The following is a 13,009-nucleotide window of genomic DNA, read 5'->3' on the forward strand; positions in this document are numbered from 1 at the left end:
TTTTGATTCTTAAGTGAAGTTTATGCCAAATTGAAAATATCAAATTACTATTTTGCATATATAAATACATGTGTCCATTAAACAGAATAATAGTTATATTCATCTGAAATGTTTTAATGTTTGGGTTTGTTGTATTATATGGGGAAAATAGAACTTTAAATCTCTACTCAGTAGATCTTTCAATGCCTTTTTCAGGAAGCAAGAAAAAGGAAAAGGAAAGGCCAGAAATCTCCCCTCCATCAGATTTTGAGCATACCATCCATGTTGGCTTCGATGCGGTTACTGGAGAATTTACTGTAAGTATACCTGACCTGAGTCACTGAAAAAACATCTGTGGGTCTGCACTGTAGAGAAGCTGTTGAGGTGTTTTAGAATGAAGTGTGAGTTAGTCTATTCTTCTTTTGTCCAAGAAATAATTTTACTGTGTGTTTGTACAATGTGCAGAGCAAAGACACTGTGACCTCTCAGTGCTTCTGCAATGTGAATGTCAGATCTAATGCTTTGTTTCATCTGGGAGAGTCTTCCTTGAGAACTGCTGTGAGGAGGAGGAGTACCCTTTTTAGTTCACTTTCAGTAGTTCATTACTGGTTCTGTTGAGTGCTTTAGTATTCCCATTCCTCACTTATCTGACTTAATATACCTGAAAGGGGTGGTGTCGTGTTGACTCAGTAGGTTGGAGGCCCTGGTGGATTTGAGAAGGCTCAAGATGTTGAGCAGTCGGGAGGTATTTCACTTGCGTCTTGGTTTGTGTTGCATCACCTATGGACGTGTGGCTCCCCAGCATCAAGAGGGAACATTGAAACACCCTCCTTCCTGTTCATGTGTTTAGGGCTGTATGTGTAATGCTTTGTATGGAGGAAGGAAATTTGTTCTGCTTTTTTTTAATAACTCTTTAAAATACTGGAAGGATGCTTAAATAGCCTGTTATTTCAGGGAATGCCAGAGCAATGGGCTCGGTTGCTACAGACCTCAAATATCACCAAGTTAGAACAGAAGAAAAATCCTCAGGCGGTACTAGATGTGCTGAAGTTCTATGACTCCAAAGACACAGCAAAACAGAAGTATCTGAGTTTCTCTGCTCCAGGTGAGATGCACAAGTATGCAAGGCGTAGTGAAGGCAGGGAGGAGGAATTGGGTATTTGGAACTCGATCTTCATCTCTTTTGGATTAATAAAATGGATTCAAATGCTGGAAAAGCAAGCTACTTCTCAATGAGGAAGGAACATTTATAGATGGATTTAAAGCTTACTGGAAACTGGCTTTGTCCAGTTAATTTCCTGTTTTAAATGGAGAAGGGAAGAAATGGAACTGGATAATTCAAAATAGCAGCTAAAATTAACTTTAATGAGCTGTGTTTATGAAGCTGGGCTCTGAGACTATGATTAATTGGTTTCATACTGGAGACCTTGCTTTTGCTGTCTGTGGTTGAAACATGTTTCTAGATGGTTGCTGTCTGTGAATTTGCGTTTTTATCTTTCCGAAGTGATGACATCAAAGATGCCAAATAACTTGTTGCACCTAGGTCAGGAACTACGTGGGGAAGCAGAGGGAATGACTGTCCTACAAACATACATGGTTCCTTTTATCTAGTTCTCTTCCAAATTATTTCCATTCTGAAAATAGCTTAGTAACAAGGCTTTGTAATATCTTCATCTTTGATTCAAGACACAATTAAGGGAACAGAAATACCAGTTTGATCTTGATCTCCCATCTCAATACAATAGGACACACAGGCATGGCAGACAATATTCAGTTTGAAAAATAGTGTGTGGGTACTAACGTGAGGTGAAGCAGTAGAACAAGTTGGGAAATGGGTGGTTTTAACCAACCCTTAGGAGATGATTTTAGTAATTCATTCCTTCTTTCTCTGTGGACTTACAGTGCTACTGGTTTATCTCATCTGTTACTGTGAAATTTTGCTGTCTGAGAGAAAGAAATCCCCAGAATGATCCGTGGTCTTTAAATGTTCCTCAGCTACTCTGTAAAGTTCATTTTTTATTGTTTATTCTGCTGATTTTATGAATTCTGTTGTTTGTTCTATTTAGAAAAAGATGGTTTCCCTTCAGGAACACCAATGGTGAGTGTTTACTCTTCTTTGTAACTTAGGAGAACAAAATTTCAGATCATCTGTATTTGTTATATTAAAAGGAGGGTGGAACACAGCATATTTTACTAGAGCAATAGTATTTGAGTATCGTAATAAAATGTGGTAGGGCACTTAAACCACTCAAACTATCCTTTTCTTTTGACATCAGTAAGAATTCTTGTATCTTCATGTTAAAAAAAAAAAAAAGCAATTCTTTAATGCTTTGTGGGGGATACAGTTTTGTTTTTACTGTTTTTAACTTTGGTAAAATGTAGATGAATGCCAAAGGTTCAGAGCCATCAACGGCTGTAGCTGATGATGATGATGATGATGATGATGATGATGAAGAAGCTCCTCCTCCAGTTATTGCTCCACGGCCAGATCACACAAAATCGGTGAGCAGCTGTTTTTCACAGTGCTGTAGATCTTTTTCTACTCCTTTTTTCCAGTAAAGTGTTTTATTTGTGAAATGAGCTCTTACATGTTTTTAGGAAAAAGTTCTGTTTTTAATTAAGTTTGCTTGCTAAGAAAATACCTGATTTCAGGATTTTAGTTGGATTGGAAATCCTGAAGTTAATGCTGTTATAATTTGTTGGCTCATGCTAGATATCCAGATATGTTTATCCTCTGACCCAAGATGTGAGGAGGAGGTCTTTAGGTGCTAAAAATTATGGCTAATTTCTGTGTCTTTAGATATTATACTGGCATAAGTGTAGGACAGTGCATCTGAGCATTTGATTTTTTTTTTTTGATTGCAATGAGATAGCTTCATCAAATATACTACCCAAACCCAAATTCAGTTTTCAGATTTGAAAATTTATTTCACTCAGTCATCAATGTTATGTTGAAAAGTTAAATGCTTATGAAGTTGTTACCTAACTTTTAGTGTCAGCTTCTTGTCCTGTGCACACTGCTCACAGAGTCCCAGGGATCCTACCTACTGCAGCTCATTCTTTGACCCCAGTAGATGTACATATTGCTGCTCTGCTGCCCACTGTGGCCTTATTTTTGTTCTGGGGTGTAGATATGAATTGTGTATGCTTTTCAAGTGATACTGCTTTTAGCATTGCCTACTCTGGGTATATAAACATATACAGTGTGATGGGTCTGCAGTTTGGTTTTACCAGGATAGCTGTGTATGGCTGTAAAACTTAGTTTCTTCAAATGTGGGGAGAGTGAACAGCTTAGTGGGAAATGAAATAAAGAAATTCCCAGAATTGGGGGAATTGAGAAATCTCCAGATTCATGCTTCTTTTCATGATGAAACATGGATCTTTTTTCCTTTAAATCTTAGGAGTAGTTTGTCTTGCCGTTAAACAATGATTTCTGTTCTGCGAAACTCTGAGCTTGTAGAACTGAAGTAAATACACAGATGAAAGCGTATGTAAGCCCCTCAAGTCGACTGATGTGTTGTAGGGAATAAGAAGGAAGAAAATGCACAAAAAGTCTGTCTGGGGAAGATAGAGAGCTTGATTAAATGCACTGCTAGCATCCGCTCTGTACAGGAAGGTTTTTCTTTGAGGTCAGTAAGGTTGTCAGCATCTTGACTTACTGGAATTTAATGCTTCTCAGGTCTAATTTCTGGCTCCAAGGTGTTACGTAAAATAGTGCTTAGTGGTCTTTTAAGAACTGTGACTGTTTTGAACTGAAAGTCAGTGACTGCGAAGAGATGCTCAAATAAATGGTCTCTCTTAACAACAGATTTATACGCGGTCTGTAATCGACCCCATCCCTGCACCAGTTGGTGACTCTTCTGTTGACAGTGCGACCAAATCAGGTGATAAACAGAAAAAGAAGACCAAAATGTCAGATGAAGAGATCATGGAAAAACTACGTAGGTGTTCTTTATTTCATTTAAACAAAGGCTTTAGAACTGAGTTCAGTTTCATTTGCTTTTTGACTTGAGAGGTTTTGTGCAATTATGATCAACCCTTCGTTTTGAGTGATAGTACCTATGAGACAGCTGTCAGGTGATCATGATTGACCAAAATGTACTCACAAAATGTCTTGTGCATCTGTATTGACGCTTCTTATAGTTTATTTAGCCAGCAGATGGGGAGGATATTAAGTTGTTASCCATCCTGATTTTTGTGTAAGGATTGTGTGACTACTGTGCCTGATTGGTTTTGTGTCAGACAGTAGCTGAGAGGAACTGCATATTTTGTTAATTTGTATGCTGCATAACCCTATTGGGTAAAGAATATTGTAGAACAGTTTTTTGGATTGAAATTCTGTTATGGTAATGTGATCTGCGTATATAACGTTCATAATAACACAAAATATCCTGGTTTCTGCTGCTGCTTGTTCCATAATGTTCTTGGGGATAAACTTTCACCACATTAATGTTCTTGTGCTTAGTAAGTCAGGATCTGACTGATTTCTGGAACAGGCTAACCTAATGGATTTGTTATAATCTAATACTGGGTTATCCAGAAGGCTCATTAAATTGAGGTGTTAGTGGGAAATAGCATGAGCTGTTTCATTAAGAGTAAGACCTGGCATAACAGTTGTCTGAGATTGGACCATTTGCAACTGGAATGAAATCAAGAAGCTTTGGCTCTTAATGCGTCAACCTTTTTACTGCCTGAGCTGACTCACACTCTGAGCTATCCTGGCTGAGGCTGGTCCTGCTAAAGGGGAACAGTGGGAACGGCATGTATTTTTAACATGAGTTGACAGAAACCGTATGCTGTGTTGTGATAGCAAAGAACAGTTCCTAAAGCAATGACTCTTCTAAGAATTTCTATGGAAGTGTTTTGGAAATGTTTTTCTTTTTTTTAGGTACTATTGTGAGCATAGGTGATCCCAAGAAAAAATACACCAGATATGAAAAAATTGGGCAGGGGTAAGTGTTCATCCCAACTGTTATTTACAGCGAATCAGTGTTAAAGGTGGTGTACTGTTCCTCTCTGATATTACCGTGTAGCCACTACTTACTGAAGCAGGCAGAAAGGTTTGCAGTATTAGACAATGGTAAACAGATGTTGAAGACTTCATGCAGTGGTGGAAATTTTTGAATTGGGTCTTTTAATACAAAAGCATAGCCCTATGACTTCTCTCTGTCATGTCTGTGACTCTTCTCTAGTCCTCTTTTAGTAAGATACATTCATCTTTTCTGCAATCTGACTACTGAAGAGCCTGCGGGTACCTCAGAAGGCTTTCTGTGCGATGGACTAACAATACTTCTAACTACGTTACTGTTCTAATGTTTCTATGAATTCTTTTGGAAAAAAGTTGACTTGAAAAGTATATTTAAGGGTAGCTTATTATTAGCTTATTATTATCTCAGCATAACTCCTACTGTCTGTCCCTTTCCAAATATTTCCATATGCATTTGTGGGAGGGCTTCCGCTGGACAGAAATGAAAAGTAATACCTACTACAGAAGAGCCTGTCCAACTTACCTGATCTTAGGCAACAGCACACATTTTAGGGTCTTGGCCTGCAGGAGGCATGGTTTGTCTTAGAACAGAGTGAACTTGTGATTAGTTTGCTTTGTGTAAACTGACAGGCATTTCTTTGCTACCGCTTAATTTTAACAGCCTTCTTTTTGATAGAGCTCTTGCAACATCCAAAGCTGAAGCAATTTTGCGTTTGTGATCTGTCTATTCATGTGCATGTGTGTGACAGGGAGAGATATAACTGGCTGCAAGATTTTTCTTTTTCTTCACAGGGCTTCAGGTACAGTTTTCACAGCTATTGATGTGGCAACAGGGCAGGAGGTAAGATCTCTGTGCTCATCAAAATGAAAATGCCTTTTCTGTATAAATGTTCCTCTGTAGGTGGTCAGAGCGATCTGACTAAGTTTTCGTTTTGTGGCTTCCATCTCTGCTATCACCTTGCAGACTAATGTTTGTCCTGGTCATTTGTAACAGTGTGTGCCTTGTTTTGTAGTAATCAGATGATGAAAGCTAAAAATAGGGTTTTGTCTTTCCAGTGAGAAGCAGAGGGAGTGAGATGTTCCAGATACAGGTTTTGAAAACAGTTTATCCTTCAAGTATTGTAAGCAATGGTGTCCTGGATTTTTGGCAGTATATCTTCATTTAGTCTTAACACAGGTAGTTTCTAGGGCCAGTTCAGTAGTGGAGATTGAGATGCCTATCTGTATGGAAATAGCTTGTCCCCATATGATTCTTTGCTTTAATTAGAATGCCTTCTGCACATCTTGTTTCTTGTTTTTGCTACTTGGTTCATCCAAACCATCTGGTAGAGATGATGACACCAGTAAAATGCTGCATCCTTGTCATGCAGTGGTCATCTCTGATTCCCCAAGGTTAAAATTTTAGCAGTTACTTCTTTTTAAATTCAGATTTCCTTATTTTTCCTTTAAAAGTCCAAAGTTAGCCATTCTTTAGGTCAATGATAAGTAACTACCTTTTCATCAGTAACTACATCTCCCAGTACTGTAGTACTACAGTACTTTCTACACACTGCAGTACTACTTGTCCTCTTACTGACCACAGAATAAATCTTGCGGTTTGATTACTTCCTTAGACCTTCTTTGCTTCTTGTTAGGCAGGTGATCTAACAGTTGATTTCTTGCAGTCTCTGCCTTCATACATTAAACCGATGCAGTACTCTGTCCTCCTCGCTGCTTAATGTCTGAGGAGGAAGTTCTGATGACAGGATTGGGTTTGTTCAGTGGTACGAAGAGAAGGCTAAAGTAGGATTTTATTGCTGTCTTCAACTCTAATGGGATGGTATAGAGAAGATGCAGCCTGACTCTTCTTGGAGCGCTGCAGGCAACAGAGACAAATTGCAGTAAAGGAGATTCTGTTTAGATACTAGTTCCTCCCCCCCGCATAGTGAGAGTGGTCGTAGAACAGGGGCCCAGAGAGGTTGTGGAGTATCCACCCATTAAGATCTCTGTTCAAAACTCACCTGGACAAGGCCCTCAGCAACCTGCTCTAAGTTGGCCCTACTTTGAACAAGGGCTTTGGACCAGATGACCTCCAGAGGTCCCTTTTGATCTTAGCTGTTTTGTGATTCTGTGTCACAAGTTCTGTTCTTTCAATGCCCATGGCAATATGATAGTGAATATTTCTACAAGATTATTTCAGTTCTTGTGGTAACACTTTGGTTTTGGACTCGTGAGTGGGTTATCCAGTAAAAAGCCTAAACGCCTCCTGAAAACGTTACTACTAACAGAACTGACTTGGGACAATTTTTCATTTTAAAGTCTGGAAAACTTATCCCGGTTAACTTATTTCTTGGACTAGATGGTTCTTTGTTTTCCCCTTCTCCCTCTGGGATAGTTCATTGGCTTTTAATTGCTCTGAGAGAGTTATCTCCTGGTTTCTGTTTCCCCTCAAAACATTATCTCATGACAGCATTTTTCCTATGACTGTCACTCCAGACAACTGACATTTCTTCTTTACTTACCTTAACCACACCAGTACCTGCTTACAACTTGTTGACAGCAATAAGGCTGTGAAGACTGCTATTACTGTTGATCTAGCTATTGATTCAGTTCTGTCTCTCATCTTGAGTTCTCTCTCAGACTTGGGCTAATTTTGTCACTCGCACCATGACAAACATTTTATTCCTTATCTTGCTGTTGTTTTGAGCATTCCCACTTGCCTGTTTAATAGTTTGCTGTTTCTTATTCTTCAAAACTTCCTCTGTTGAATTGCTCTTTTAATCTTTTCTGTTCATGCTGATTTTTGCAACTGCTTCTGCCTTCCTGCATTCCTCATACCTGAACACTAATCTTGTCAGAAGATGATATACAGAAACAAATTTCCTCGCCTTGCCTAGGAAGGCTTATACCATCATTCTTTGTTGCTACAAGATGCTGCTCTGCTTTAGGCTGGCTGATATGAAATCAATTGGGCGAGTATCTGTTTATCTTCTAAATATTTCCTTTGCTGTCTGTTCTGGCCTTTGCTCTTGGTTGTCAATCTTCTCAGATGCAAGAGGAGAATGTGGGCTGTGGATGTGAGTTGTATGCTAATAAAGTTACATGCTAATGAGTAAATACCCTACCAGCTGCAAGTTGTTTCTGTGCCAAGCTGCCTTAAAGCTCTTACAGAATCTCTTACCTCTTCTAACCTTTTACTGTATGAAGAATGATTGAAAGTTTTTGATACTGAAGTTTGAATTATTAATGTTTCATTTGGCCCTCCTCAGGTTGCTATCAAACAGATAAACCTGCAGAAACAGCCCAAGAAGGAGTTGATTATTAATGAAATCTTGGTAATGAAGGAGCTAAAGAACCCCAACATAGTCAACTTCCTGGACAGGTAAATGCAGAGAGCTGGCTGATCCCTTCATCCCCAGGGGTTTCAAGAGTTTTAAACTTGATATTCCTCTATAGACCCAGAGTTTCTATACCTCAGGGTCTTATAAGCAAATGAGACTGTATTTAGGTTGAGAAGAGTATATAATTAAAAAAAAAAAGAAGAAGAAAAAGTGAAGTCTGTTATAGGGAATGGTCATGTTGATTTGGTAAGAGGCCGCCTTCTGTCATCAGTACAGTGCTGCATGTGGTCAAGGAGCAGTGGTGGAAAAGAGCACAGCTGGAAACGCTATGTTCTCCGTGAGACCGTTTAGGTCAAGAAGCGTAGGGCTTTTATTGTCAGCATTTACATTTTAAGCTATCTACCTACTTACCTACCTACGTACTTTCTTTACTGTTTGTCGTGAAGTGTTTGTGAATCATTTTCTCGAACAGTTGTCACAGTGCTCTTATCTGTCATTTTTCAGTTCTCGGTCTCTCTTGATGGCAAATGGGCATGYTTTTCATTTTTTGTTTGTAGTTACCTTGTAGGAGATGAATTGTTTGTGGTGATGGAATATCTAGCTGGAGGCTCACTAACAGATGTTGTCACAGAAACATGTATGGATGAAGCACAAATTGCTGCTGTTTGCAGAGAGGTCAGTACTGTATTTGGTGTGCAGAGAAATGAAGACACTCTATTCCTCTGGGTTTTATGGTACATTTATGTTATGACTAATCGCAACAACTGCCATTGAGGACATTCAGTTGGGAAGAATTAATGATACTGAGAGCAGAAATCAATAAAATCAGGGATAAACTCATTTTGTTATTTTCTGTGTATAACTCAAAAAACTGTGTGCACCCCTCCCACCCTCAAACAAACCCAAACTACCTTTCCCCACCTCCTATCAGACACTCGGACTCGGAGGAGAGAATAGGAAATGGATAATTCAATGACAGAAAATGCAGTGATAAGAAGTAAGCTACATATGAAAGGTCATTGCATATTAGACGTGGATTTGCGATGTGTAACACAAAAGAACTATGACAGTTGGAGCTGGATATTTGAGAATATTAAATGATGGAGCAAATAAAGATTTCTTTTTTTTTGGCACCTGGATTATTCAGTCTTGGTGACCATATTAACAGAGAGAGATTAATAAACTGGGCTGAAGTTCAGGGAAGAGCAATAAAGAAGTTTAGCTACTGGAGAGAATGCCTTTTTTATGTTTATGACTAATGAAGACTATTCAAAGGTACAAAAAAGAAATCTAAATATTCATATATAGTTGATGTAGCAAAATAACGAGAAGTGAACATACTAGAAAAAAGAGAGCGAGCCTGAAATATGTTAAGCTTCAGAATGCTTTCTAAATAGAAGAAGTAGAATGTTTGAAGAAGTAGAGTGTTTGCTTAGAAAATGTAAAAGAAGATCTGATGAGACAGGAATGCTTTAAGAAACATGTACTAACGTAGGGATGAGCTTGATACAGACTGTCACTTTCTTGTTTTAGCAGCTGTTTTCATGATTCATAGTATGTGAAACTTATAGTTCTATGAAGGTTAATCTTTATGGAATTTTCAGAAAAATAATTCTCCAGAAGATTGTAGCTGGAATAATTTTAAGATTTCAGTATGTGTCCTTCAAGTAGAAGTTAAAAATAACTTATGTCGCAGCTTATCAATTGTTTCTGCCCTGAGTCAGAGGGCCAGCATCTACCTCAGACTCAATTTATTATGGCAACGGGAGAAGAAATTGTATTACCTAGTGTGCAGGAGAAGCTTAGCCATTTGGCTACATCAACATGACATCTGCTTTTGATGACTCACCTAAAGGGAGGGGATGAAAAGCAAAATGATATACTAACGTGTATGAACAGGTAATGGTTTCCTGAGAAACTGGAGCTGGAAGCAGAGAACTAAAAGTAACTTTTTACAGTAACAGTAGTTAACCTTTTTGAGGGAAAAGTCTAATATTGAACTATTGTACTTCATCAAAATGCTGCTGCCCAGAATGTCAGATACTCTTTCTTATGCAAATCAGTGCCACTTTGCTAAAGTAAATGAAGGCAAAAACACTCGGTGAGGATTACATCCACACCATGTTAAAACAGTAAATATTTTGTTTATATTAAAAAAATATGTATAAGTGTTGTTTTTGCTTTTTTCTCAAATAGCAAAACTAAGTTTCATTCTGTTTTTAGGCCGAAACTTAGTATGAAAGGTTTTAATCTAAAAAGAATGCAAAAACAGTATTAGTGACTTTCATAATGCAGATGTTTTACAGCCTTCACTGTAGTAAAGTTGCCTGTGTGTTGAGGATGAAGCATTCCTGTTAGTGAGACTTCAGGCTAAAAGGCGCTCACTTAATCCCGTATGTTTCCCCCATAGCATGAAACTGGAAATCACATGTACCAAAATAAATATCACCTGTGAGTGATTTTTGGGAACATCTTAGGTGATGACTGGGGGATGAGGATTTTAATTTATTAGTTCTATAAGATGAGAGAGAAACTTCATAGTTAAGTGATTTTTGACCTCTGTGAGTTCTGGAGGATATTTTTTTAGCACAAGAGCTTCCTCTACTGGTTACTTTAAATAATACCTGCTATATTGTTACATTCAACACTGCTTGAGGGTGTAAGCACTTTGAATTTGTGTTCACATGTGCAAATTGTGTTTGCATATGCTAAATATTTTTTTTCTCCCATCCAGTGCTTGCAAGCCCTTGAGTTCCTACATGCCAACCAGGTCATCCACAGAGACATTAAGAGTGACAATGTGCTGTTAGGAATGGATGGATCAGTTAAACTTAGTGAGTACCAGACAATTGTTTTAATGTTCTGTTTCTCCTTCCTAGTATACTTTGCATTAGAGAGTGTGAACTGATGAAAAGGTAGTTGGCAGGGATATTTGAGGTGCCTTTCTACTGGATGTCAGCAACAGAAATTCATTCCATCTTATAAAATCTATAACTTGCTAATAGCAGGTATTGAAATTTTGAGGGCCCCAAGACTGTAAGGCTGCGAGCATGTTAAACTGGCAGGATGTTGAAGCAAACATATTACTGCATGAATGCATTAGTAAACATGAAATAACTGGTAACATAAAGTGAAGGAAAGGTGCAAATGGGTGCAAGAGAAAAGTGCAGCTGACTCTAGTGGCTTTATGGTCTTTTCAGGTTGTCATGATTTGCTTTTAATGTTTTGCCCTTTTCACTTAGAAGGTAGCTAACAAGAAATTGTGCATTATTAACCATTTATGTTGCAGTCTATTCTTATGCTGCACCTGTACTGGGGTCTCCTTTGCTTGGACTGCAAGTGTAATCCACTTTTATTAATAAAATCATGAAATGACAAAAGAAACTACTTGCTTTTCAGGTAATTGTCATGCATGCTATAACTTGTGTACAGTAAGTCAGTTTTTGGTGTGTGTAAACATGTGGCACCTGAAGGAGGAAGAGGCTTTTAAAATTTGAAAAATGGGAAACCATATGCTGAAGATGTCAGGCTTGTTCAGAGAGAGGTGTGGTATCCGTTGTCTTGACACCCAGGAATGTGCAAAGCATAAAGCTACCAAAGAATGAAGGGATGGTGTTTTTACAGTTGAGTAAGAATTTGGAATGCCATAAAAAAGCATCTCTCAGCAGTATTCCTTACTCTGGATGGCTTGTAGTCTCGTGTCAGGCATGAGGTGCAGTGTGAAGGCTTATGAGCACTCTGACTTGTTTAACCGCATTGTTGGGTGCACTGCTTACTTGCATAGGAGTTGTTGTGTTTTTTGTTTGTTTGTTTTCTTCCAGGGTGGTGGGTATTCAGGCACAAACTGAATGGGTTCAGAGACTGAAGATAAGTGAAGAGTTACAGGAGAGATTGTGGCTGGGAAAAATTAGCTGTGGAAGGCTCAAAAGATACAAGAGTCGACCATGTAAAGAAAAGTGGAGAAAGGACAGGGCTGTGGTAAGGGGCATTGAGGAAGCAGTCTGTGTGAAGAAGCATTGGCCCCAGGAGATTGGGGGAAGATGAGGAGAAGGTGAAGATGGGAGAAAACAGGAGTTAGCTATTAAAATGTGCTATATGAAGGAGGAATTGAGAGTTGCCCTTCATTGACTCTGTGGTTATAGAACCTTCTACCAGTTGTTTGGGGTGGAGGGGTATAAGTTACACCTTCTTCAAGCTCTTCTCTTTTCCCTGGAGGAGACTGGCTTCAGGGAAACTGCTGGCAGGAACAGAGGATACTGATCTGCCTGTCACCTGAGCATTTTCTAGGGGTGACTTTTCAGCATTTGGAGGGATGACATGATAACACCTTTTGGAAGAAGACCACATCTAGCTGAGGCTGTAAAGGCACGTTCCCTGGCCAGATAAAGGATCTTGGAAAAGCTGCTATCACTGCTAATTTTCCCACATTCACTACTGGTGAAACTGGGATTTGCTTATAGATGAAGGGATGGACCTGCCAGAAGTTTTTGCTTGCCTTTTCTCTCCCCGCTGGTGGTGTGGTGCTGAAGGCGCTGTTCATACATCATGAGAAAAACTGCTGTTGCTTCTCTGATGTGTTTGTTGAAATAGGCTCTTTGAATTGAATATGATGCCTTCCAAAGGGCCCAATGGAAAGAAATGCTGTCTAGCTACTTAGGGGCTAGCAGCTGCTATAGGTTTGCTTTTCTCAAGTCAGCATTTTGACAATTGGGGTGGGGGTAGT

General features: G+C 38.9%; 1 protein-coding gene across 2 annotated transcripts in view; it reads left to right on the forward strand.

Annotated features, from left to right (window-relative positions):
* PAK2 (p21 (RAC1) activated kinase 2) overlaps positions 1 to 13,009 on the forward strand; it is a 31,474-nt gene that overhangs the window by 11,297 nt on the left and 7,168 nt on the right. The window contains exons 3-13 of one of the 2 annotated variants that reach the window (XM_026078506.1): positions 196 to 296; positions 934 to 1,084; positions 2,046 to 2,077; positions 2,362 to 2,481; positions 3,788 to 3,920; positions 4,868 to 4,931; positions 5,759 to 5,807; positions 8,215 to 8,327; positions 8,844 to 8,961; positions 11,021 to 11,120; positions 12,108 to 12,111. In XM_026078506.1, coding sequence (XP_025934291.1) covers positions 196 to 296; positions 934 to 1,084; positions 2,046 to 2,077; positions 2,362 to 2,481; positions 3,788 to 3,920; positions 4,868 to 4,931; positions 5,759 to 5,807; positions 8,215 to 8,327; positions 8,844 to 8,961; positions 11,021 to 11,120; positions 12,108 to 12,111 — 985 coding nt within the window. The remainder of the gene's footprint in view (positions 1 to 195; positions 297 to 933; positions 1,085 to 2,045; positions 2,078 to 2,361; positions 2,482 to 3,787; positions 3,921 to 4,867; positions 4,932 to 5,758; positions 5,808 to 8,214; positions 8,328 to 8,843; positions 8,962 to 11,020; positions 11,121 to 12,107; positions 12,112 to 13,009) is intronic. The other variant, XM_026078505.1, reaches the window with a different exon arrangement.

Source organism: Apteryx rowi, unplaced genomic scaffold (genome assembly GCF_003343035.1).
Source record: "Apteryx rowi isolate R43461 unplaced genomic scaffold, aptRow1 scaffold_480, whole genome shotgun sequence".
Lineage (NCBI taxonomy): Eukaryota > Metazoa > Chordata > Aves > Apterygiformes > Apterygidae > Apteryx > Apteryx rowi.